The 27,712-nt window shown below is 43.5% G+C and overlaps 3 protein-coding genes across 3 annotated transcripts in view; 2 read left to right on the top strand and 1 right to left on the bottom strand.

Annotated features, from left to right (window-relative positions):
* LOC306746939 (uncharacterized protein) overlaps positions 1-27,712 on the top strand; it is a 387,486-nt gene that overhangs the window by 168,558 nt on the left and 191,216 nt on the right. The window lies entirely within an intron of this gene.
* On the top strand, positions 8,222-9,032 carry cst7 (cystatin f; the record flags this gene model as incomplete). The annotated part of the gene is made up of 3 exons (XM_079229387.1): positions 8,222-8,431; positions 8,524-8,652; positions 8,798-9,032. 3 exons carry the CDS (start codon positions 8,222-8,224, stop codon positions 8,876-8,878), a joined length of 420 nt encoding a protein of 139 aa, XP_079085513.1. The 3' UTR covers positions 8,879-9,032.
* Positions 9,385-26,231, bottom strand: apmap (adipocyte plasma membrane associated protein). The gene is made up of 9 exons (XM_079229935.1): positions 26,099-26,231; positions 24,618-24,734; positions 23,775-23,890; positions 23,227-23,319; positions 22,827-22,943; positions 21,833-22,007; positions 21,058-21,192; positions 19,945-20,137; positions 9,385-10,797 (listed from the first exon to the last, which is right to left on the bottom strand). The coding sequence occupies exons 1-9, from the start codon at positions 26,188-26,190 to the stop codon at positions 10,588-10,590; spliced, it is 1,248 nt and encodes a 415-aa protein (XP_079086061.1). The 5' UTR covers positions 26,191-26,231; the 3' UTR covers positions 9,385-10,587.

The raw sequence follows: 27,712 nt of genomic DNA, 5'->3' as shown, positions 1-27,712 counted from the left end.
ATGTGTAGAGGAAAGCAGCTCACTGCAGCCACCAATACTGATAACCTGATGCTCACACATCTGCACTCATTCTGTTTTGCACAGGATAAACGTTATTGTTATAATCTTAAAAAGATATTCAATGCAAAACAGGTTAATTGCCACACTCGGCATTTTTTTGGTGGTGGGGCATGAACATTTTTCTTCCTCCAAAGTGAGGCGTGACAAAAGAAGTTTGAGAACCACTGGCTTAAATCAACATGGATGATGAATCACCAGCATTACTGGCTTTCATCCAAGAGGCCGCTGTTTGTTTGTGTTCTTTAGGTATCTTGGAACTGTTTTTAATTCCTGACTAATTTGTAGTCGTTTCGTTTATATTTTATATTTAGTGATCACGTTCTTATGAATAATGTTCTTGTTCTTGGGTTTCTCTTGGACAATATATTTTAATCTCAATGAGACTGCCTGATTGACTAAACACTTCTTTTTATATTTTCAAAAGAAGGTGAAACAGAACAGATCAAGCTTTAGCTCAGTGAAGGAAACATGTTAGAAAAGGTATGCATTACCGGGTGAGCTGCAGGAGTCCATGTCTCTTAGCCGGGACAGATTCAGATAGGACCAGAACCAGAACCAGAACCAGGACCAGAACCAGGAATCAGGACCAGTGTCAGGTTGCTGAACTGGGATGGCTGAAGATAATTAATGCCACAAACAGACGTCCCGATGAAAAGCTGGAACAAAAGCACAAAAACAAGATCTTCTTATCTCGCCATCAAGTTCCTCGTGTCACTTTCCTCAAGACATCCTAAGTACAGGTGTGCATTCAACTACCCGCAGAAACAGAATACCGAGGCAGAAATGATGAAGATGAATGTTTCCGTCTCTTTACTGTCTACATACACATCCGTCTATATGGAGTATTGTATCCTTCATTGGCGTCGTCCTGAAACAAATATACCATGAAATACATGAAAGAGGCCTTTGTAAGAGTAAAACAAATGAACATTTATACTGAATGAATTGCCTCTTATTCATTTGTATTGGTCATGACAAATCTAGTTCTGGTCTTTCAGCAGCAAATTAAAAATATTCTATTAATTAGAAGTAAATCTCCTCATAAAAAACCTACTGAACCTATATTTAACATCTTATTGATATACTATTTACTTATTTATACACAATTCCATTGCCAATGTAGTGGTTCATTTAATTGTTTACTTCATGTAGTCTCTTTGAAATGATAATAACTGCAAGGTGAAGATGATATTCATATATAATACTGAGCGATTGGTTTTCTCACAGCAGCCTAGAGATCAATGGAGTTAAACTAAAGTTAGACTCAGTCCTACCTTCACTGCAAGACGCCTCGGAAGCCTGATGATGACGATGATGATGTTGACTTTGAGAATGAATGAATCTTTCCTCCTAACTGCGTTTTATCTGCACTAGTTAGCTATCAATGATTAAATAAATCCAATGCCCATAGTGCTCTCTGATCGAGGACCTTTGAGCTCTACGAACGATACCGCTGTCGCGCTGACGGCAGTTAAACATTCATGTTTTGGACTTTATTCTTTTCTCCTTCTCTTTTATTCTTTCCTCCTCCTCTTGTGTTTTATCAGCAGTTAGCAGCCATCGTAGGTTAACTGCACTAAAGGAATGGAGTTGGAGCTTATTGTCACGTGTGTGCGTCCTTGAGGCTTCCTGACCACCATTTATCCACCAAGAACCAGGAACCAGGAAGCAGGAACCAGGAAGCAGGAACCAGGAAGCAGGAAGGAGTCGAGTCGAGGGCGAGTTATTCAAAGCGCTTCTTGAGAAAACCGGAGGCCGAACAACCAGCCGGACTGGTTAATTTATCTGTGAATATTAATTTATTAATTTTGTTTATTAAGACTTATTTGGGTTGGTTCATTAATCTGAACAGTGAGTGTTTGTCCACATGTCTGGGTGATGACCTTCAGTTTGACCTTCAGATTCTGGATAAGAGGAAGAGAAAGAATGGATGATTTCAATTCTGATTCATATATTTCAATACTATTTCATTATAAAGTTACTAATGTCATTGATTAAGCTTTTTTATTGATGTAATTATCATGATATCAATTATATGTAATAACAGTTAATAGATCAATAGACTGATGTAATAACAGATAATAGATCAATAGACTGATGTAATAACAGTTAATAATCAATAGACTGATGTAATAACAGATAATAGATCAATAGACTGATGTAATAACAGTTAATAATCAATAGACTGATGTAATAACAGATCATAGATCAATAGACTGATGTAATAACAGTTAATAGATCAATAGACTGATGTAATAACAGATCATAGATCAATAGACTGATGTAATAACAGTTAATAGATTAATAGACTGATGTAATAACAGATCATAGATCAATAGACTGATGTAATAACAGTTAATAGATCAATAGACTGATGTAATAATAGATCATAGATCAATAGACTGATGTAATAACAGTTAATAGATCAATAGACTGATGTAATAACAGTTAATAGATCAATAGACTGATGTAATAACAGATCATAGATCAATAGACTGATGTAATAACAGCTAATAGATCAATAGACTGATGTAATAACAGTTAATAGATCAATAGACTGATGTAATAACAGATAATAGATCAATAGACTGATGTAATAACAGCTAATAGATCAATAGACTGATGTAATAACAGAGCATAGATCAATAGACTGATGTAATAACAGTTAATAGATCAATAGACTGATGTAATAACAGCTAATAGATCAATAGACTGATGTAATAACAGCAAATAGATCAATAGACTGATGTAATAACAGTTAATAGATCAATAGACTGATGTAATAACAGTTAATAGATCAATAGACTGATGTAATAACAGATCATAGATCAATAGACTGATGTAATAACAGCTAATAGATCAATAGACTGATGTAATAACAGAGCATAGATCAATAGACTGATGTAATAACAGTTAATAGATCAATAGACTGATGTAATAACAGATAATAGATCAATAGACTGATGTAATAACAGTTAATAGATCAATAGACTGATGTAATAACAGATCATAGATCAATAGACTGATGTAATAACAGCTAATAGATCAATAGACTGATGTAATAACAGTTAATAGATCAATAGACTGATGTAATAACAGATCATAGATCAATAGACTGATGTAATAACAGCTAATAGATCAATAGACTGATGTAATAACAGCAAATAGATCAATAGACTGATGTAATAACAGTTAATAGATCAATAGACTGATGTAATAACAGTTAATAGATCAATAGACTGATGTAATAACAGCAAATAGATCAATAGACTGATGTAATAACAGATCATAGATCAATAGACTGATGTAATAACAGATAATAGATCAATAGACTGATGTAATAACAGCTAATAGATCAATAGACTGATGTAATAACAGTTAATAGATCAATAGACTGATGTAATAACAGTTAATAGATCAATAGACTGATGTAATAACAGTTAATAGATCAATAGACTGATGTAATAACAGAGCATAGATCAATAGACTGATGTAATAACAGTTAATAGATCAATAGACTGATGTAATAACAGTTAATAGATCAATAGACTGATGGTTTCAGCTTCTGTCACACAGTTAACTATTCTTTATTATTCTCGTTCTTCTCCCGTTGGGCAAATCTGCACTGCTGTCATTATGATGTAACATCATATGAGCTTCACATAAACGTCCTTATCTATAACGACCTTTGACCTGAACAGTTATCATCGTGACGCTGACTGCAGTTCAACATTTATCTACGGAGACGAGCAGCTTCATAAAACCCTTCAGACCTGATCAACAGAGACGGGAAGAGACACATGATGCCAGGGATACGAACATATGGGATAAAAACACATGGGATAAAAACACATGGGATACGAACACATGGGATGAAAACACATGGGATACGAACACATGGGATAAAAACACATAGGATAAAAACACATGGGATATGAACACATGGGATACGAACACATGGGATAAAAACACATGGGATACGAACACATGGGATAAAAACACATGGGATGCGAACACATGGGATAAAAACACATGGGATAAAAACACATGGGATACGAACACATGGGATACGAACACATGGGATAAAAACACATGGGATACGAACACAAGGGATACAAAGACATGGGATAAAAACACATGGGATACGAACACATGGTATAAAAACACATGGGTTGCGAACACATGGGATAAAAACACATGGGATGCAAACACATGGGATGCAAACACATGGGATAAAAACACATGGGATACGAACACATGAGATACGAACACATGGGATAAAAACACATGGGATACGAACACATGGGATACGAACACATGGGATAAAAACACATGGGATAAAAACACATGGGATACGAACACATGGGATAAAAACACATGGGATAAAAACACATGGGATAAAAACACATGGGATAAAAACACATGGGATAAAAACACATGGGATACGAACACATGGGATAAAAACACATGGGATAAAAACACATGGGATACGAACACATGGGATAAAAACACATGGGATACGAACACATGGGATAAAAACACATGGGATACGAACACATGGGATAAAAACACATGGGATACGAACACATGGGATACGAACACATGGGATAAAAACACATGGGATGCAAACACATGGGATACAAACACATGGGATTAAAACACATGGGATACGAACACATGGGATACGAACACATGGGATAAAAACACATGGGATACGAACACATGGGATAAAAACACATGGGTTGCGAACACATGGGATAAAAACACATGGGATGCAAACACATGGGATGCAAACACATGGGATAAAAACACATGGGATACGAACACATGAGATACGAACACATGGGATAAAAACACATGGGATACGAACACATGGGATACGTACACATGGGATACAAACACATGGGATAAAAACACATGGGATAAAAACACATGGGATACGAACACATGGGATAAAAACACATGGGATAAAAACACATGGGATACGAACACATGGGATACGTACACATGGGATACGAACACATGGGATAAAAACACATGGGATAAAAACACATGGGATAAAAACACATGGGATAAAAACACATGGGATACGAACACATGGGATAAAAACACATGGGATAAAAACACATGGGATACGAACACATGGGATTAAAACACATGGGATACGAACACATGGGATAAAAACACATGGGATACGAACACATGGGATACGAACACATGGGATAAAAACACATGGGATGCAAACACATGGGATACAAACACATGGGATTAAAACACATGGGATACGAACACATGGGATAAAAACACATGGGATACGAACACATGGGATAAAAACACATGGGATACGAACACATGGGATGAAAACACATGGGATAAAAACACATGGGATACGAACACATGGGATAAAAACACATGGGATAAAAACACATGGGATACGAACACATGGGATACGAACACATGGGATAAAAACACATGGGATAAAAACACATGGGATAAAAACACATGGGATACGAACACAAGGGATACAAAGACATGGGATAAAAACACATGGGATACGAACACATGGGATAAAAACACATGGGATGCGAACACATGGGATAAAAACACATGGGATACGAACACATGAGATACGAACACATGGGATAAAAACACATGGGATACGAACACATGGGATACGTACACATGGGATACGAACACATGGGATAAAAACACATGGGATAAAAACACATGGGATACGAACACATGGGATGAAAACACATGGGATAAAAACACATGGGATAAAAACACATGGGATACGAACACATGGGATACAAACACAGGGGATAAAAACACATGGGATAAAAACACATGGGATACGAACACATGGAATGAAAACACATGGGATAAAAACACATGGGATAAAAACACATGGGATACGAACACATGGGATACGAACACAACCGTTAGCTTTAGGGGTCTTGGGTTTAGGTTTAGGTTTTGTTGAGTTAAACCCAACTGTTGGTTTAAACCCACAATGATATGATCAGAAATGCATCAACAACCAGAGCTGATCTGAGTTCAGTTCAGTTTATTTTGTAGAGCCCAAAATCACAAATCACCCTCAGGGCTTTAAGTCCATCCTGTCCCAGGACCTCGGATCAGGAACAACTCCCCAAACAGAAACAACCTTCACAGGGAAGAAAGGAGAAACCTTCAGGAGAGCAACAGAGGTCTGTTGTCCAGATCACTGACCTGAGTCCAGATCACTGATCTACCTTCAGATCACTGACCTGAGTCCAGATCACTGACCTGCCTCCAGATCACTGATCTACCTTCAGATCACTGACCCGAGTCCAGACCACTGACCCGCGCCAGACCACTGACCTGAGTCCAGATCACTGACCTGACTACAGATCACTGACCTGACTACAGATCACTGATCTACCTTCAGATCACTGACCTGAGTCCAGATCACTGATCTACCTTCAGATCACTGACCTGAGTCCAGATCACTGACCTGCCTCCAGATCACTGATCTACCTTCAGATCACTGACCCGAGTCCAGACCACTGACCCGAGTCCAGACCACTGACCTGAGTCCAGATCACTGACCTGACTACAGATCACTGACCTGACTACAGATCACTGATCTACCTTCAGATCACTGACCTGAGTCCAGATCACTGGCCTGCCTTCAGATCACTGACCTGCCTCCAGATCACTGACCTGAGTCCAGATCACTGATCTACCTTCAGATCACTGACCTGAGTCCAGATCACTGATCTACCTTCAGATCACTGACCTGAATCCAGATCACTGACCTGCCTCCAGATCACTGATCTACCATCAGATCACTGACCTGAGTCCAGATCACTGATCTACCATCAGATCACTGACCTGAATCCAGATCACTGACCTGCCTCCAGATCACTGATCTACCATCAGATCACTGACCTGAGTCCAGATCACTGATCTACCATCAGATCACTGACCTGAATCCAGATCACTGACCTGCCTCCAGATCACTGATCTACCATCAGATCACTGACCTGAGTCCAGATCACTGATCTACCTTCAGATCACTGACCTGAATCCAGATCACTGACCTGCCTCCAGATCACTGATCTACCATCAGATCACTGACCCGAGTCCAGATCACTGACCTGTCTTCAGACCACTGACGTTGTGTTCTTCATGAAGCAGCTTCAGGAGACTGATCCTGGTTCAGTTCTTCAGGTTTCTGATGACACACCTGAGAGCTGATCGCTGCCAGTGTGTCAGAGCTGAGCTGCAATGCATGCAGGGAAACAGAGACTTCCTGTACTGACAGGAAGTGACATCACACAGGGGCCCAGCTGCCTTGCCGCTTTAAGAGGAGTATGAAGACACAACATGACAGTTCCTGCTGGTCTGTGGTCAGAGTGTCGCCGCCTCACAGGAAACAAGAGTCCTCTCAGACACAATCAGAGTGCATCATGGGACGGAAGACGCTGCTGCTCGCCTCGCTGCTCGCTGTTCTGGGTAAAAGACTTGCTGTTGCTGACTTTAATGTTCTAATGCTTGAAGACAAACTGTTGAAATGAAACTGCAGATTGAGTTGAATTCAGTATCTAAAGTAGAAGTAGAAGTACTAATACTAGTAGGACTAGCAGTAGCAGTACTACTAGTACTACTAGTACTAGCAGCAGTAGTGTGTTTTATTCAGTCATCACATACAATACAATGAGTAAAGCCTATATCAAATATACATATTCAATACGACTGAAAAGGTACAGGCAGAAGCATAATGCTTATATAGTCATATTTTAAATTTGTTATATTTAACAGCTGTTGACAAGGAACTGAACACATGAAGCACAAATATATAAATGCATGATTATTATTATTATTATTATTATTATTATGACAGAATACTGTGACAATAAGCTGAAATCTTCATCATGTTTAGTTTTACACTGTGACTTCAAACTATATATATATACATAATAATAATATATACTGTGTATGTGTGTGTGTGTGTATATATATATATAAATACACACACACAGTGTATGTATGTATATATATATATATATATATATATATATATATATATATACTGTGTATGTTTATTTATATATATTTGTACACGCACACAGTATATATTATAGTATATATATTATATATTTCCCTTGCAGAGCTGATGCTGGCGGCGGGCAGCCATCATGGCAGCCATCTTGGCGGCCATCATGGCGGCCATCATGGCCGCTCCATGCCCGGCTCTCCGGTCAACATCAGCAGGAAGGACCCCGTCCTCCGGCAGGTCGTCCTCAGCGCCGCCTGCTCTTTCAACAACCAATCAAACGACGCCTTCCTCTTCAAGCCCTCGGCCATCCAGCGAGCCCAGCGGCAGGTAGGGGTCAAAGGTCAACGCATCGCTCACCCAAAGCACCCTGCATCCAGAGAGTGATGATGTCACTGCTGAGGTACTGTACTGTGTTCCAGGTGGTTAAGGGGGTTCAGTACACCGTGGATCTGGAGATCTCCAGAACCGTCTGCCGGAAACGAGACGACAACAACAACAACAACAACCTGTCCAACTGTGACTTTCAGCCTGAAGGTCGTCTGCAGCAGGTGAGACTGTAGACCACGAGCTGGACGACTTCCTGGAGACAAAGTCCTCCTCCAGCAGTTCACTGCAAACAGACGGAGAGAATCAAGATGTATTTTACAGGCTTTTATTTAGAGGCTTTTATTGTGAAACTTCCTGTTCTTCTAGACGTTTCAGTGCCACACTGAGGTCTGGCTGATCCCCTGGAAGAACCAGACCAGGACTCTGCTGCTGGACTGTAAACCCTGAAACCACCTCCCACCTTCATCATCCTCATCCTCATCTGTGAAGGCCTTTATCGTCCATCGTCATCCTCACCTGTGAAGGCCTTTATCGTCCATCGTCATCCTCACCTGTGAGGGCCTTCATCGTCCATCGTCATCCTCACCTGTGAAGGCCTTTATCGTCCATCGTCATCCTCACCTGTGAGGGCCTTCATCGTCCATCGTCATCCTCACCTGTGAAGGCCTTCATCGTCCATCGTCATCCTCACCTGTGAAGGCCTTTATCGTCCATCGTCATCCTCACCTGTCTGACCTCCTCCTCCTCATTAACCCTTTCAGCAGAATAAAGTATTTACTGAAACCCTCAGGAGAAACTGTCACGTCTTCATTAGTTTGTACATAATCAAATTATTATGAAATGTTTAAAACGATAAATCTTCATGTAAAGTCTGAAATAATCACAAAAATAATTCAAACAGTCAGTTAATGTTTTTGAGGTGAAAAAGGAAACGACCAGACGTTGTGTTTCTGATTTAGTGAAGCGGCTTTAATTTTTCAAACAAATATTTAACATTTTTAAATGAATGGATTTCATTGAGCTTTCCTTCAAAGGAAGCTGAAAAGCTGCAGACCAGCTCAAACAAGCAGAGACTCAAACTACATTTGCAGCTCAGAACAAAACCAAAAACCATCCGGATCTGACCCGTCGCTCTGGCCCTCCAGCCGGGACGGGACAGGAAGTCCAGCCGCTCGTGATGACGACATGCTAAATATTACTAGTGTTTCACTAACATGCTAACGGGAGCCGCGGCTCAACAGACAGCTTTCTGAAATGAAAAATAATTAGTAATGCGTGGATGTGGCACTCAGGATAGCTGAGATATTCAAGTGAGGAATGGCAGCTGGTAGCAAAAACAATGCTAACAAGGCTAACATCGCTAACCCAGACGATTCAGAGTTAGCTCTGGAGGTAGCGAGAGATGACCTGCAGTTCCTGTGTGTGTGTGTGTGTGTGTGTGTGTGTATATATATATATATATATATATTTTCAATTGAATCATTAGCATGATGGTATTTATAAGGCTACACTGAGTTAGCAGCAGCTTGCTAGCGCTACAATGAGCAAGCTAACCCACTGGTGAACGAGCCACATAGCTTTATTAGCTTCAGCTAGCGAGAAAGCATTGGTTTTCACCTGGTTGCCAAGATACAAGAGCCGGGTCTCGTTGACCAATCAGACCTGGAGTTTCAGAACCAACATTAAAACAACGCTGTTAACAAAACTATTTTTTCATTGAACACAAAAACTTTGAGCAAATAAAATACAGACAGCTGGAGAAATACAAATTTAAATCCAGAATTTGGACCGGATTTAAAACGACAGACATTTCATTTGGTGCCTAAAAAGGTCTTAAAGTTTGATTCACGACGTCAACAAAACAAAATGGCGAACATGAACACAAAAGCCGTTCATTTACTGCGACAACCAAGTTCTGCTGTTGGTCGTCGTTGGGATTCACCCTCTGGAGACCACGAATGTTTTAAACTAATTACGCGTTAATCCCTCAAAATATGTTGAGAGATTTCTCTCTGGAACGAGATATCCGCCGTCCGGGCCTCCGGTCCCCTCGCGGTGCATCGTGACATCGCTGTTAAAGACGAACGCCGCGTCGCGGTTTCAGACTTCCTGCTCAGTCACAAAGTCCGTCTCTTATTTTATCAATTTACTTATTTTTAGACCTTGCTCAGGTCGAGTTTGGCGATGTAGGGCGAGCGGAAGGAGCCCAGGTACAGACTCCCATCGTGCTCGTGGACCTCGCTGACGTAGGCCGCCACCAGGCCGTTGGGGTCGTGGAAGCTCCGAGTGCAGACGCCGCCGTCATGGAGCTCCGCCACCAGGCTGTACCGAGGGACGAACTTCATCAGCACCTCCTGGCTGAAGATCTGGAGCAAGGGAGGAGGAAGGGAGGCATGAGACACTGTCTGGTGTCTTTTAAAGGACCGTAATGTGATACCTTCCTATGACCTTCTGGGTTTGTTTATGTCTTCCAGGTCAGAGTCTGCAGACAGAGCTCCCTCTACAAGACACCTGGTAGTCGTTAGCGTCTCTACAGGACACCTGGTAGTCCTTATCGTCTCTACGAGACACCTGGTAGTCCTTATCGTCTCTACGAGACACCTGGTAGTCCTTATCGTCTCTACGAGACATCTGGTAGTCCTTATCGTCTCTACAGGACACCTTTGTAGTTGTTATTGTCTCTACAAGGACACCTGGTAGTCGTTATCGTCTCTACAGGACACCTGGTAGTCGTTATCGTCTCTACAAGACACCTGGTAGTCGTTATCGTCTCTACAAGACACCTGGTAGTCGTTATCGTCTCTACAAGGACACATCTCTACAGGACACCTGGTAGTCGTTATCGTCTCTACAAGACACCTGGTAGTCGTTATCGTTTCTACAAGACACCTGGTAGTCGTTATCGTCTCTACAAGGACACATCTCTACAGGACACCTGGTAGTCGTTATCGTCTCTACAGGACACCTGGTAGTCGTTATCGTCTCTACAAGGACACATCTCTACAAGGACACCTGGTAGTCGTTATCGTCTCTACAAGGACACATCTCTACAGGACACCTGGTAGTCGTTATCGTCTCTACAGGACACCTGGTAGTCGTTATCGTCTCTACAAGACACCTGGTAGTCGTTATCGTCTCTACAAGGACACCTGGTAGTCGTTATCGTCTCTACAGGACACCCGGTAGTCGTTATCGTCTCTACAAGGACACCTGGTAGTCGTTATCGTCTCTAGAGGACACCTGGTAGTCGTTATCGTCTCTACAAGGACACCTGGTAGTCGTTATCGTCTCTACAGGACACCTGGTAGTCGTTATCGTCTCTACAGGACACCTGGTAGTCATTATCGTCTCTACAGAACACCTGGTAGTCGTTATCGTCTCTACAGAACACCTGGTAGTCGTTATCGTCTCCACAAGACACCTGGTAGTCGTTATCGTCTCTACAGGACACCTGGTAGTCGTTATCGTCTCTACAAGACACCTGGTAGTCATTACCGTCTCTACAAGGACACCTGGTAGTCGTTACCGTCTCTACAAGGACACCTGGTAGTCGTTATCGTCTCTACAGGACATCTGGTAGTCGTTATCGTCTCTACAGGACACCTGGTAGTCGCTATCGTCTCTACAGGACACCTGGTAGTCGCTATCGTCTCTACAAAACACCTGGTAGTCGTTATCGTCTCTACAAGACACCTGGTAGTCGTTATCGTCTCTACAAGGACACATCTCTACAGGACACCTGGTAGTCGTTATCGTCTCTACAAAACACCTGGTAGTTGTTAGCGTCTCTACGGGACACCTGGTAGTCGTTAGCGTCTCTACGGGACACCTGGTAGTCGTTATCGTCTCTACAAGACACCTGGTAGTTGTTATCGTCTCTACAGGACACCTGGTAGTCGTTATCGTCTCTACAAGGACACATCTCTACAGGACACCTGGTAGTCGTTATTGTCTCTACAAGGACACATCTCTACAGGACAACTGGTAGTCGTTATCGTCTCTACAGGACACCTGGTAGTCGTTATCGTCTCTACAGGACACCTGGTAGTCGTTATCGTCTCTACAGGACACCTGGTAGTCGTTATCGTCTCTACAGGACACCTGGTAGTCGTCATCGTCTCTACAGGACACCTGGTAGTCGTCATCGTCTCTACAAGACACGTGGTAGTCGTTATCGTCTCTACAAGACACCTGGTAGTCGTTATCGTCTCTACAGGACACCTGGTAGTCGTTATCGTCTCTACAAGACACCTGGTAGTCATTACCGTCTCTACAAGGACACCCGGTAGTCGTTATCGTCTCTACAGGACATCTGGTAGTCGTTATCGTCTCTACAGGACACCTGGTAGTCGCTATCGTCTCTACAGGACACCTGGTAGTCGCTATCGTCTCTACAGGACACCTGGTAGTCGTTATCGTCTCTACAAGACACCTGGTAGTCGTTATCGTCTCTACAAGGACACATCTCTACAGGACACCTGGTAGTCGTTATCGTCTCTACAAAACACCTGGTAGTCGTTAGCGTCTCTACGGGACACCTGGTAGTCGTTATCGTCTCTACAAGACACCTGGTAGTTGTTATCGTCTCTACAGGACACCTGGTAGTCGTTATCGTCTCTACAAGGACACATCTCTACAGGACACCTGGTAGTCGTTATTGTCTCTACAAGGACACATCTCTACAGGACAACTGGTAGTCGTTATCGTCTCTACAGGACACCTGGTAGTCGTTATCGTCTCTACAGGACACCTGGTAGTCGTTATCGTCTCTACAGGACACCTGGTAGTCGTTATCGTCTCTGCAGGACACCTGGTAGTCGTCATCGTCTCTACAGGACACCTGGTAGTCGTCATCGTCTCTACAGGACACCTGGTAGTCGTCATCGTCTCTACAAGACACGTGGTAGTCGTTATCGTCTCTACAAGACACCTGGTAGTCGTTATCGTCTCTACAGGACACCTGGTAGTCGTTATCGTCTCTACAAGACACCTGGTAGTCGTTATCGTCTCTACAGGACACCTGGTAGTCGTTATCGTCTCTACAGGACATCTGGTAGTCGTTATCGTCTCTACAGGACACCTGGTAGTCGTTATCGTCTCTACAAGACACCTGGTAGTCGTTATCGTCTCTACAAGGACACCTGGTAGTCGTTATCGTCTCTACAGGACACCTGGTAGTCGTTATCGTCTCTACAAGACACCTGGTAGTCGTTATCGTCTCTACAAGGACACCTGGTAGTCGTTATCGTCTCTACAAGGACACCTGGTAGTCGTTATAGTCTCTACAAGGACACATCTCTACAGGACACCTTGTAGTCGTTATCGTCTCTACAAGACACCTGGTAGTCGTTATCGTCTCTACAAGACACCTGGTAGTCGTTATCGTCTCTACAAGGACACATCTCTACAGGACACCTGGTAGTCGTTATCGTCTCTACAGGACACCTGGTAGTCGTTATCGTCTCTACAGGACACCTGGTAGTCGTTATCGTCTCTGCAGGACACCTGGTAGTCGTTATCGTCTCTACAGGACACCTGGTAGTCGTCATCGTCTCTACAGGACACCTGGTAGTCGTCATCGTCTCTACAGGACACCTGGTAGTCGTTATCGTCTCTACAAGACACCTGGTAGTCGTTATCGTCTCTACAGGACACCTGGTAGTCGTTATCGTCTCTACAGGACACCTGGTAGTCGTTATCGTCTCTACAAGACACCTGGTAGTCGTTATCGTCTCTACAGGACACCTGGTAGTCGTTATCGTCTCTACAGGACACCTGGTAGTCGTTATCGTCTCTACAGGACACCTGGTAGTCGTTATCGTCTCTACAAGACACCTGGTAGTCGTTATCGTCTCTACAGGACACCTGGTAGTCGTTATCGTCTCTACAAGACACCTGGTAGTCGTTATCGTCTCTACAAGGACACCTGGTAGTCGTTATCGTCTCTACAAGGACACCTGGTAGTCGCTATCGTCTCTACAAGGACACATCTCTACAGGACACCTGGTAGTCGTTATCGTCTCTACAAGACACCTGGTAGTCGTTATCGTCTCTACAAGGACACATCTCTACAGGACACCTGGTAGTCGTTATCGTCTCTACAGGACACCTGGTAGTCGTTATCGTCTCTACAAGGACACATCTTACAAGGACACCTGGTAGTCGTTATCGTCTCTACAAGGACACATCTCTACAGGACACCTGGTAGTCGTTATCGTCTCTACAAGACACCTGGTAGTCGTTATCGTCTCTACAAGGACACATCTCTACAGGACACCTGGTAGTCGTTATCGTCTCTACAGGACACCTGGTAGTCGTTATCGTCTCTACAAGGACACATCTTACAAGGACACCTGGTAGTCGTTATCGTCTCTACAAGGACACATCTCTACAGGACACCTGGTAGTCGTTATCGTCTCTACAGGACACCTGGTAGTCGTTATCGTCTATACAAGGACACATGGTAGTCGTTATCGTCTCTACAAGGACACCTGGTAGTTGTTATCGTCTCTACAAGACACCTGGTAGTCGTTATCGTCTCTACAAGGACACATCTCTACAAGGACACATCTCTACAAGGACACCTGGTAGTCGTTATCGTCTCTACAAGGACACCTGGTAGTCGTTATCGTCTCTACAGGACACCTGGTAGTCGTTATCATCTCTACAGGACACCTGGTAGTCGTTATCGTCTCTACAAGACACCTGGTAGTTGTTATCGTCTCTACAGGACACCTGGTAGTCGTTATCGTCTCTACAAGGACAAATCTCTACAGGACACCTGGTAGTCATTATTGTCTCTACAAGGACACATCTATACAGGACACCTGGTAGTCGTTGTCGTCTCTACAGGACACCTGGTAGTCGCTATCGTCTCTGCAGGACACCTGGTAGTCGTTATCGTCTCTACAGGACACCTGGTAGTCGTTATCGTCTCTGCAGGACACCTGGTAGTCGTTATCGTCTCTACAAGACACCTGGTAGTCGTTATCGTCTCTACAAGACACCTGGTAGTCGTTATCGTCTCTACAAGACACCTGATAGTCGTTATCGTCTCTACAGGACACCTGGTAGTCGTTATCGTCTCTACAAGACACCTGGTAGTCGTTATCGTCTCTACAGGACACCTGGTAGTCGTTATCGTCTCTACAAGACACCTGGTAGTCGTTATCGTCTCTACAGGACACCTGGCAGTCGTTATCGTCTCTACAGGACACCTGGTAGTCATTATCGTCTCTACAAGGACACCTGGTAGTCGCTATCGTCTCTACAAGGACACCTGGTAGTCGTTAGCGTCTCTACAAGGACACCTGGTAGTCGTTAGCGTCTCTACAAGGACACATCTCTACAGGACACCTGGTAGTTGTTAGCGTCTCTACAAGACACCTGGTAGTCGTTAGCGTCTCTACAAGGACACCTGGTAGTCGTTAGCGTCTCTACAAGGACACCTGGTAGTCGTTAGCGTCTCTACAAGGACACCTGGTAGTCGTTAGCGTCTCTACGGGACACCTGGTAGTCGTTATCGTCTCTACGGGACACCTGGTAGTCGTTATCGTCTCTACAAGGACACATCTCTACAGGACACCTGGTAGTCGTTATCGTCTATACAAGACACCTGGTAGTCGTTATCGTCTCTACAGGACGCCTGGTAGTCGTTATCGTCTCTACGGGACACCTGGTAGTCGTTATCGTCTCTACGGGACACCTGGTAGTCGTTATCGTCTCTACAAGGACACCTGGTAGTCGTTAGCGTCTCTACGGGACACCTGGTAGTCGTTATCGTCTCTACGGAACACCTGGTAGTCGTTATCGTCTCTACGGGACACCTGGTAGTCGTTAGCGTCTCTACAAGGACACCTGGTAGTCGTTATCGTCTCTACAAGGACACCTGGTAGTTGTTATCGTCTCTACAAGACACCTGGTAGTCGTTATCGTCTCTACAAGGACACATCTCTACAAGGACACATCTCTACAAGGACACCTGGTAGTCGTTATCGTCTCTACAAGGACACCTGGTAGTCGTTATCGTCTCTACAGGACACCTGGTAGTCGTTATCGTCTCTACAGGACACCTGGTAGTCGTTATCGTCTCTACAAGACACCTGGTAGTTGTTATCGTCTCTACAAGGACACATCTCTACAGGACACCTGGTAGTCGTTATTGTCTCTACAAGGACACATCTATACAGGACACCTGGTAGTCGTTGTCGTCTCTACAGGACACCTGGTAGTCGCTATCGTCTCTGCAGGACACCTGGTAGTCGTTATCGTCTCTGCAGGACACCTGGTAGTCGTTATCGTCTCTACAAGACACCTGGTAGTCGTTATCGTCTCTACAAGACACCTGGTAGTCGTTATCGTCTCTACAAGACACCTGATAGTCGTTATCGTCTCTACAGGACACCTGGTAGTCGTTATCGTCTCTACAAGACACCTGGTAGTCGTTATCGTCTCTACAGGACACCTAGTAGTCGTTATCGTCTCTACAAGACACCTGGTAGTCGTTATCGTCTCTACAAGACACCTGGTAGTCGTTATCGTCTCTACAAGGACACATCTCTACAAGGACACATCTCTACAAGGACACCTGGTAGTCGTTATCGTCTCTACAAGGACACCTGGTAGTCGTTATCGTCTCTACAGGACACCTGGTAGTCGTTATCATCTCTACAGGACACCTGGTAGTCGTTATCGTCTCTACAAGACACCTGGTAGTTGTTATCGTCTCTACAGGACACCTGGTAGTCGTTATCGTCTCTACAAGGACACATCTCTACAGGACACCTGGTAGTCATTATTGTCTCTACAAGGACACATCTATACAGGACACCTGGTAGTCGTTGTCGTCTCTACAGGACACCTGGTAGTCGCTATCGTCTCTGCAGGACACCTGGTAGTCGTTATCGTCTCTACAGGACACCTGGTAGTCGTTATCGTCTCTACAGGACACCTGGTAGTCGTTATCGTCTCTACAAGACACCTGGTAGTCGTTATCGTCTCTACAAGACACCTGGTAGTCGTTATCGTCTCTACAAGACACCTGATAGTCGTTATCGTCTCTACAGGACACCTGGTAGTCGTTATCGTCTCTACAAGACACCTGGTAGTCGTTATCGTCTCTACAGGACACCTGGTAGTCGTTATCGTCTCTACAAGACACCTGGTAGTCGTTATCGTCTCTACAGGACACCTGGCAGTCGTTATCGTCTCTACAGGACACCTGGTAGTCATTATCGTCTCTACAAGGACACCTGGTAGTCGCTATCGTCTCTACAAGGACACCTGGTAGTCGTTAGCGTCTCTACAAGGACACCTGGTAGTCGTTAGCGTCTCTACAAGGACACATCTCTACAGGACACCTGGTAGTTGTTAGCGTCTCTACAAGACACCTGGTAGTCGTTAGCGTCTCTACAAGGACACCTGGTAGTCGTTAGCGTCTCTACAAGGACACCTGGTAGTCGTTAGCGTCTCTACAAGGACACCTGGTAGTCGTTAGCGTCTCTACGGGACACCTGGTAGTCGTCATCGTCTCTACGGGACACCTGGTAGTCGTTATCGTCTCTACAAGGACACATCTCTACAGGACACCTGGTAGTCGTTATCGTCTATACAAGACACCTGGTAGTCGTTATCGTCTCTACAGGACGCCTGGTAGTCGTTATCGTCTCTACGGGACACCTGGTAGTCGTTATCGTCTCTACGGGACACCTGGTAGTCGTTATCGTCTCTACAAGGACACCTGGTAGTCGTTAGCGTCTCTACGGGACACCTGGTAGTCGTTATCGTCTCTACGGAACACCTGGTAGTCGTTATCGTCTCTACGGGACACCTGGTAGTCGTTAGCGTCTCTACAAGGACACCTGGTAGTCGTTATCGTCTCTACAAGGACACCTGGTAGTTGTTATCGTCTCTACAAGACACCTGGTAGTCGTTATCGTCTCTACAAGGACACATCTCTACAAGGACACATCTCTACAAGGACACCTGGTAGTCGTTATCGTCTCTACAAGGACACCTGGTAGTCGTTATCGTCTCTACAGGACACCTGGTAGTCGTTATCGTCTCTACAGGACACCTGGTAGTCGTTATCGTCTCTACAAGACACCTGGTAGTTGTTATCGTCTCTACAAGGACACATCTCTACAGGACACCTGGTAGTCGTTATTGTCTCTACAAGGACACATCTATACAGGACACCTGGTAGTCGTTGTCGTCTCTACAGGACACCTGGTAGTCGCTATCGTCTCTGCAGGACACCTGGTAGTCGTTATCGTCTCTGCAGGACACCTGGTAGTCGTTATCGTCTCTACAAGACACCTGGTAGTCGTTATCGTCTCTACAAGACACCTGGTAGTCGTTATCGTCTCTACAAGACACCTGATAGTCGTTATCGTCTCTACAGGACACCTGGTAGTCGTTATCGTCTCTACAAGACACCTGGTAGTCGTTATCGTCTCTACAGGACACCTGGTAGTCGTTATCGTCTCTACAAGACACCTGGTAGTCGTTATCGTCTCTACAGGACACCTGGCAGTCGTTATCGTCTCTACAGGACACCTGGTAGTCATTATCGTCTCTACAAGGACACCTGGTAGTCGTTATCGTCTCTACAAGGACACCTGGTAGTCGTTAGCGTCTCTACAAGGACACCTGGTAGTCGTTAGCGTCTCTACAAGGACACATCTCTACAGGACACCTGGTAGTTGTTAGCGTCTCTACAAGACACCTGGTAGTCGTTAGCGTCTCTACAAGGACACCTGGTAGTCGTTAGCGTCTCTACAAGGACACCTGGTAGTCGTTAGCGTCTCTACAAGGACACCTGGTAGTCGTTAGCGTCTCTACGGGACACCTGGTAGTCGTTATCGTCTCTACGGGACACCTGGTAGTCGTTATCGTCTCTACAAGGACACATCTCTACAGGACACCTGGTAGTCGTTATCGTCTATACAAGACACCTGGTAGTCGTTATCGTCTCTACAGGACGCCTGGTAGTCGTTATCGTCTCTACGGGACACCTGGTAGTCGTTATCGTCTCTACAGGACACCTGGTAGTCGTTAGCGTCTCTACAAGGACACCTGGTAGTCGTTATCGTCTCTACAAGACACCTGGTAGTCGTTAGCGTCTCTACGGGACACCTGGTAGTCGTTAGCGTCTCTACAAGGACACCTGGTAGTCGTTAGCGTCTCTACAAGACACCTGGTAGTCGTTAGCGTCTCTACGGGACACCTGGTAGTCGTTATCGTCTCTACGGGACACCTGGTAGTCGTTAGCGTCTCTACAAGGACACCTGGTAGTCGTTATCGTCTCTACAGGACACCTGGTAGTCGTTATCGTCTCTACGGGACACCTGGTAGTCGTTATCGTCTCTACGGGACACCTGGTAGTCGTTATCGTCTCTACGGGACACCTGGTAGTCGTTATCGTCTCTACAGGACACCTGGTAGTCGTTATCGTCTCTACGAGACACCTAGTACGTTTTGTTGGAACCTGGTCTCTCTCTCCCTTCTTTTACCTTGAAGATGAATTTCTTGATCCAGGGTCTCTGGGACAGGAAGTCCATCATGGAGAAGCCGGGGTTCGGTCGCACCGCTGACATGGCCACCCAGTAACCTCCGGTCGAGCTCGGACGAATGTTGTCGGGAAGGCCGGGCAGGTTGTCGATGAAGGTGTCCATCCCGCCTTTGTTCAGACCAGCAACGTGGACTCTGGTGAGGAAACACAAACACTAAACATGTGAGCCCAAGCTGTTGAATGTTAAATGTTCTCTGAACACAACACTGACTAAAACAGTACATCAGGTCCATGTTCTTTACCTTTCAGTGAGTCATTTTGTTACGATGGAGTGATGCATCTCTGATGGCACGATGTTATTTAATAAAGACGTCATGAAGTATAAACACATCATGTTATCAATGTATTTATATTCCTTTATGTTTTGAAGCACTATTTTATTTTAGTCTGTGAAACATCTTGTATTGGAACATCTTATGAAAGAAGCCGTCAGTAGAACCCTCATATTCATATTTATATGTATAAATAAACAAACAGAAGGCCCAGGTGGGCCACCTGCGGATGCGGGCTTGGGGGTCTTACCTGCGGATGCGTGCCATGGGGGTCTTACCTGCGGATGCGGGCCATGGGGGTCTTACCTGCGGATGCGGGCCATGGGGGTCATACCTGCGGATGCGGGCCATGGGGGTCTTACCTGCGGATGCGGGCCATGGGGGTCATACCTGCGGATGCGGGCCATGGGGGTCTTACATGCGGATGCGGGCCATGGGGGTCTTACCTGCGGATGCGGGCCATGGGGGTCTTACCTGCGGATGCGGGCCATGGTGGTCTTACCTGCGGATGCGGGCCATGGTGGTCTTACCTGCGGATGCGGGCCATGGGGGTCTTACCTGCGGATGCGGGCCATGGGGGTCATACCTGCGGATGCGGGCCATGGGGGTCTTACATGCGGATGCGGGCCATGGGGGTCTTACCTGCGGATGCGGGCCATGGTGGTCTTACCTGCGGATGCGGGCCATGGTGGTCTTACCTGCGGATGCGGGCCATGGGGGTCTTACCTGCGGATGCGGGCCATGGGGGTCTTACCTGCGGATGCGGGCCATGGGGGTCTTACCTGCGGATGCGGGCCATGGTGGTCTCGGCCACCAGCACGGACTCCTCGTCGGGCAGCAGCTGGATGCCGTTGGGGAACCGCAGGTTCTCCATCACCACCGACAGCTCTCGGGTCTCGGTGTCGTACTCCAGAACTCTGAGCGGAGACAACGACACGCCGGTTACCACCACCGGGCTTTTACTTTGAAACTCACACAGGAAATCAGCGTTTCTTAAATGAATCAAGAAATAAATAAAATACAAAACTGAATTTCATAATCCATTGGTCTATTTCAGGGGTTAGCCGCATGCGCCTCCGGAGCATTAGTATTAGCATCCGGAGTATTAATTAGCTTTCACTGCCAACGATGCTGCTGACCTGTATGCTTGACATGTGGCGAGGAGTTAGCAAACAACAAAACATGTAATGTTGAAAGACTCTTCCAGAACAAGCACACAGCATCTGATGAAAGGTATCAAGCTGCAGAAGAGCGATTTATCAACACTGCAGCCAACTGAGCAAAGTAGATCTACTTTCAGGAAGTGGATCACGTCTCCAAACTCCACTCCTGCTCCTGGTTCTGCGTCGGCTCATGAGACACTGAGGCGTCCGCTAGTAAAGACGGATCCGTCCCAAGGGCAAAATGGCTCTTTGGATAGAAAAGGTTGCTGACCCCTGTTCTATTTCATTAATACAACTTTAAATTCATTTATTATGATTATTTATTTTATTAAATGGTGATTAATCTCTGATCTCTACAGATTAATAATAATAACAGGTGAATATGGATAATAACCTCCCGTCAGCCGTGGCCTCCATGATGAGGTGCAGGAAGTCTCTGCGCTGCCACCTGCTGCTGGAGGAGGTGAAGTACAGCTTCCTGCCGTCCCGAGTCACCGCCACGTCGTTGATGAAGGACAACTTCCTGCCGGCCACCAGCTGGCCGCCGGCCACCAGGAGGGTCGCCTCGCCTGGAATTGTGATTATTATTATTATTGTTATTATTATTATGATTATTATTATGATTATTATTATAACCAGTAAACCAGAACGGTGGACGTTGAGTCACGTGATGATTAATGTTCTTCATCATTTATTACAAGTTATTTTCATAAACAGACTTTTACACCTTAAACTGTTTTGAGATATTTAAAGATGTTTATTGTAAAAACAGATTATAAATAATAATAAAACGTAACACTATCAGAGCGTGAGATGCATTTTGTTATAAGTTACATCTTATATATATTCATTTTGTTTTGATAATATTGTGACGTTTTAACATTTATAGAAGTTTTAACATTATTTAGATCAATAAGCCTGTTTTCTGCCTCTGATGTTATTTATTATTATTTATTATTGTTTATCTCGTAACGTTTGTGTGTTTTTTACTAAACTGTTTCCTCTTCATAGAACTTAATATTATAATATAAATATATTTTCTGTCAAAAGTCACGAAAACAAAACGTTTAGTTTTTGTGTTTGGAGACTTTTTAGTTTTTATTTAGTTTTTCATATTTTCTGAACTTGATATTTGTTTTTATTTATTTTATTGAATGAATTCAAATGTTTTTCATCGTTGGTGTTTATGTGAACAGGAGGAAGAGGAGGAGGAAGAGGAGGACGAGGAGGAGGAGGACAAGGAGGAGGAAGACGAAGAGGAGGAGGACAAGGAGGAGGAAGACGAAGAGGAGGAGGAAGAGCAGGAGGAAGAGGAGGAGGAGGAAGAGGAGGAGCAGGAGGAGGAAGAGGAGGAGGAAGAGGAGGAGAACAACAACAGCCCCTCTCACCTGTGGTGGGGTTCACCTGGAACAGACCCAGGTAGGCGTCGGCCACAAACAGAGTCCCGTTGGGTCCGACCCGGATCCCCAGAGGCCGCCCACAGCTGGACTCCTCCTCCACGGAGCCTGAGGACACGCCCAGTTACCCAGCATGCACCATACCCAGCGCTTCACACCATGAAGGAGACTCGCTGCTCCTTCAGAGTAAGAGCACCACTTGCTCCTTCAGAGTAAGAGTCAGTTTCTGAGAGCTGGAGGAGGACTCACATTATGCCAAATTGAAGCGGCTTGTTCCCCACACTCACTTCCTGTTTCACAACAAATAAACGGCCTCTTGTGGTTCGTGTGAAACAGGAAGTTGAGTTGCTGAACCTAAACTAAACCTAAACTGGGGCGAAGCGTCTCTCACCACACGGCGGTTTCCCGAGCCTCGTCACCGTGTGAATCCTTCGACCAATCAGCTTCACGATCTTGCCGTCAGCTGTTCCCGCGTACAAAACATCTGCAGAGGGAAGAGACGAGCGGTCAGCTCTCGGGCGCCTTCATGGTCTTCTTCAGCTTTAAACAGTAACACCTTTTGTCTGAAGCCATGAAAGCTGCACATCAGTTTTTCATTCATTCCATCTGGAAACCGACTTCACAACGAGGCCGTGACCTCTGACCTCTGACCTCTAACCTCTGACTATTTCACCAGCTGGATCCAAACTGACGAAATCTGATGAAACGATTTCACAAGTTTGTTTCACCAGAAAGCAGCGAGCCGAGGTCTGGAGCTTCAGTTACACTAAAATAAACACTAAACACTAAACTCAACACTAAACTCAACACTAAACTCAACATTAAACTCAACACTAAACCAAACCAGATTACTAAACCAGACTAACTAAACCAAACTAAACTAGATTAAATAAACCAGACTAAACTAAACCAGACTAACTAAACCAGACTGAAGCAGACCTCCGATGTTGGTGATGGACTCCGGGCCGCTGATCTGGTCCTCAAACAGTCTCTGAGCCTCTCGGAGCTTCAGGTTTGGTTCCCAGCAGCCCTTCATCAGGGGAGGCTCCTTCAGGCTGCAGGACAGAGTATTAGTACCTCAAGCACTGGGTATTAGTACCTCAAACACTGGGTATTAGTACCTCAAACACTGGGTATTAGTACCTCAAGCACTGGGTATTAGTACCTCAAACACTGAGTATTAGTACCTCAAACACTGGGTATTAGTACCTCAAACACTGAGTATTAGTACCTCAAACAGTGGGTATTAGTACCTCAAGCACTGGGTATTAGTACCTCAAACACTGAGTATTAGTACCTCAAACACTGGGTACTAGTACCTCAAACACTGGGTATTAGTACCTCAAACACTGGGTATTAGTACCTCAAGCACTGGGTATTAGTACCTCAAACACTGAGTATTAGTACCTCAAACACTGGGTATTAGTACCTCAAGCACTGGGTATTAGTACCTCAAACACTGAGTATTAGTACCTCAAGCACTGGGTATTAGTACCTCAAACACTGAGTATTAGTACCTCAAGCACTGAGTATTAGTACCTCGAATCATCTTGTATTAGTACCTCAAATCATCTTGTATTAGTACCTCAAATCATCTAGTATTAGTACCTCAAATCATCTTGAATTAGTACCTCAAATCATCTAGTATTAGTACCTCAAATCATCTTGTATTAGTACCTCAAATCATCTAGTATTAGTACCTTAAATCATCTTGAATTAGTACCTCAAATCATCTAGTATTAGTACCTCAAAAGAATAGTATTATCAACCCCTGGGACTCACCTGAAGACCTCGGGGTGGATGGGGGACTCGAGGATGAGGATGATGACCAGGAGAGGAAGGAGCAGGAAGCCGCCCAGAGAGAGCAGCGTCACCTGGAACACCTTCCCACTGTAGGTGCTGCTAAGGAGAGCGCCGTATAGGTATATGATGTACATATATTTATATAACGCTGATCTGGAGTCAGTGACTAAAGGAGTCAGAAGTATAAAGTATATGATATATATATATATATATATATATATATATATATACATATATATATATTTATATAACGCTGATCTGGAATCAGTGACTAAAGGAGTCAGAAGTATAAAGTATATGATATATATATATATATATATATACATATATATATTTATATAACGCTGATCTGGAATCAGTGACTAAAGGAGTCAGAAGTATATGATATATATATATATATATATATATATTTATATAACGCTGATCTGGAATCAGTGACTAAAGGAGTCAGAAGTATATGATATATATGTATATATATTTATATAACGCTGATCTGGAGTCAGTGACTAAAGGAGTCAGAAGTATAAAGTATATGATACATATATATATATATATATATATATATATATATATATACATATATATATATATATATATATATATACATATATATATTTATATAACGCTGATCTGGAATCAGTGACTAAAGGAGTCAGAAGTATATGATATATATATATATATTTATATAACGCTGATCTGGAATCAGTGACTAAAGGAGTCAGAAGTATATGATATATATGTATATATATTTATATAACGCTGATCTGGAGTCAGTGACTAAAGGAGTCAGAAGTATAAAGTATATGATACATATATATATATATATATATATATATATACATATATATATATATATTTATATAACGCTGATCTGCAATCAGTGACTAAAGGAGTCAGAAGTATATGATATATATATATATATATATATTTATATAACGCTGATCTGGAATCAGTGACTAAAGGAGTCAGAAGTATATGATATATATGTATATATATTTATATAACGCTGATCTGGAGTCAGTGACTAAAGGAGTCAGAAGTATAAAGTATATGATACATATATATATATATATATATATATATATATATATATATATATATATATATATATATATATATTTATATAACGCTGATCTGGAGTCAGTGACTAAAGGAGTCAGAAGTATAAAGTAGCAGAGAGCAGAAGTACTAAGTACTTCAACCTCAGTACAGTGAGGCTAATTAATTAATATATTATATATATTTATTAATTTAAAATGAGTATTATTAAAATGTATTATATATTACAGTTAATTATATATATGTATTCATCATTGATTTTAAATTAAAATTATTATTATTAAAATAATACAATAAAATGATATATATCACAATTAATCAGATCAACGATCAATGCCGTGACGCGGCGGTGACGTCACCGTCGGTGTTTCTGTTTTTATGTCCACCCCTCCCCCTCTCACCCGGTCCCCTTGTTCCGGTTCTCCGGCAGCTCGTCGGTGATGACCTGCGGTCGGTGGACCCTCCGGAACCGGAGCCCCTCCGTCTCGTTCATGCTGGACTCGGGTCCGCTCGGCTCGGCTCGGCTCGGCTCGGCTCGGCTGCAGGCCTGGAGCTGAGGTTTAACGACGCGGGTAGTGACGGACTAACACGGAGAGGACCGACAGCACATCCTGCTGACGAGGGAGAGCTTCCGGTCTGGGACTTCAAAATAAAAGACGTGGCATAACATCGTCACGTGCTTTCCAAAATAGATAAATAAATGTATACAAGAAATTACAAGAAGTAAATATATATTTTATAAATAAACAAAATTTAAATGACATTTAAAAAAAAATTACGTTTTAAAGACATTTTAATTAAATATAAGGTAAAAATGCGCCAAAACATTTTTTGTGTCACTTTTCTTTTCGTTTGTTTTCAACAAAATAGAAAAATAAATAAATATTAAGATAAAAACGTAATCATAATAATTAAAACATATTTTAATATATAAGACATTATAAGAAATACAATATAATATATCAGTCAAAGTCAAAAAGAAAGAAATAATAAAATAAAAATATATGAATGAAAAGATTCAAAGAAAAATATTTTTTTAAATAAAAGAACAAATGAAATTGAAAATGTCAGTCCTTAGAAGAAATTAAGTTTAAAAAATATAAAAAGGGAGTACACATCTTAAAACCAGAGGTGTCAAGTAACGAAGTACAAATACTTCGTTAGCTTACTTAAGTAGACATTTTGGGTATCTATACTTTACTGGAGTATTTATTTTCAGACAACTTTTTACTTCTACTCCTTACATTTTCACGCAAATATCTGTACTTTCTACTCCCTACATTTTAAAAATAGCCTCGTTACTATTTCATTTTGGTTTGTTTTCACTCCGGCTTGTCATCGTTCAAAAACACACACAAAAACCTCTCCGCCCCGTTGCGCACACAGATACGTGCGCGCACACACAGGTGAGCACTGAGCACATATACACACACACACACACACACACACAAGTGAGCACTGAGCACACACACCAGCGGACAGAGAGCGTCGAAAAATATGTCCCGTGAAAAGTAGACCGCTATATCTGTGTTTTAAACGCTCCCAGGGTGAAGATGCAACAGCAGCTCTCCTGTGAGGAGCAGCTGAGTTCTACTCGCACCGGAGCAGCTCTATGAACCCAGAGCAGCTCTATGAACCCAGAGCAGCTCTATGAACCCAGAGCAGCTCTCTGAACCCAGAGCAGCTCTCTGAACCCAGAGCAGCTCTCTGAACCCAGAGCAGCTCTCCTGCTCCAGGTGAAAGAGCCAAAGTGCTCGTGTCTTCTACCAACAATGAGCTGCTGGCTTCACATATTACAAAAGTACAAAGTACACGGATATAAAACAAGTCATTAATAAATACTTGGACAAATGTCTGTACTTTCTGGTAAATGGTTGCGGTACGCCGTTAACAGGTTAGCTTGCGCATGCGCGATTTGACGCCGTGAGCTCCGTGAGCTCGTCTTTTCCTGCTGTTGCACTTCTCAAAATAAAAAAACAGATCTAAGCTCAATATTGAGCATGAATTGAGAGAGG

This window comes from Taurulus bubalis (genome assembly GCF_910589615.1).
Source record: "Taurulus bubalis genome assembly, chromosome: 14".
NCBI lineage: Eukaryota > Metazoa > Chordata > Actinopteri > Perciformes > Cottidae > Taurulus > Taurulus bubalis.
Note: the sequence above shows the minus strand (reverse complement) of the source record. Positions and strands in the feature narration are given on the sequence as shown.

Excerpts from the sequence above, each read along its gene's own strand:
- apmap (XM_079229935.1), bottom strand. The coding sequence starts at position 26,190 with ATGAACGAGACGGAGGGGCTCCGGTTCCGGAGGGTCCACCGACCGCAG. Across the intron at positions 23,320-23,774 it reads GTCCATCACCAACATCGGAG|ATGTTTTGTACGCGGGAACA; the intron begins GTCTGCTTCAGT and ends TTCCCTCTGCAG. Across the intron at positions 10,798-19,944 it reads TCAAGAAATTCATCTTCAAG|ATCTTCAGCCAGGAGGTGCT; the intron begins GTAAAAGAAGGG and ends CCCTTGCTCCAG.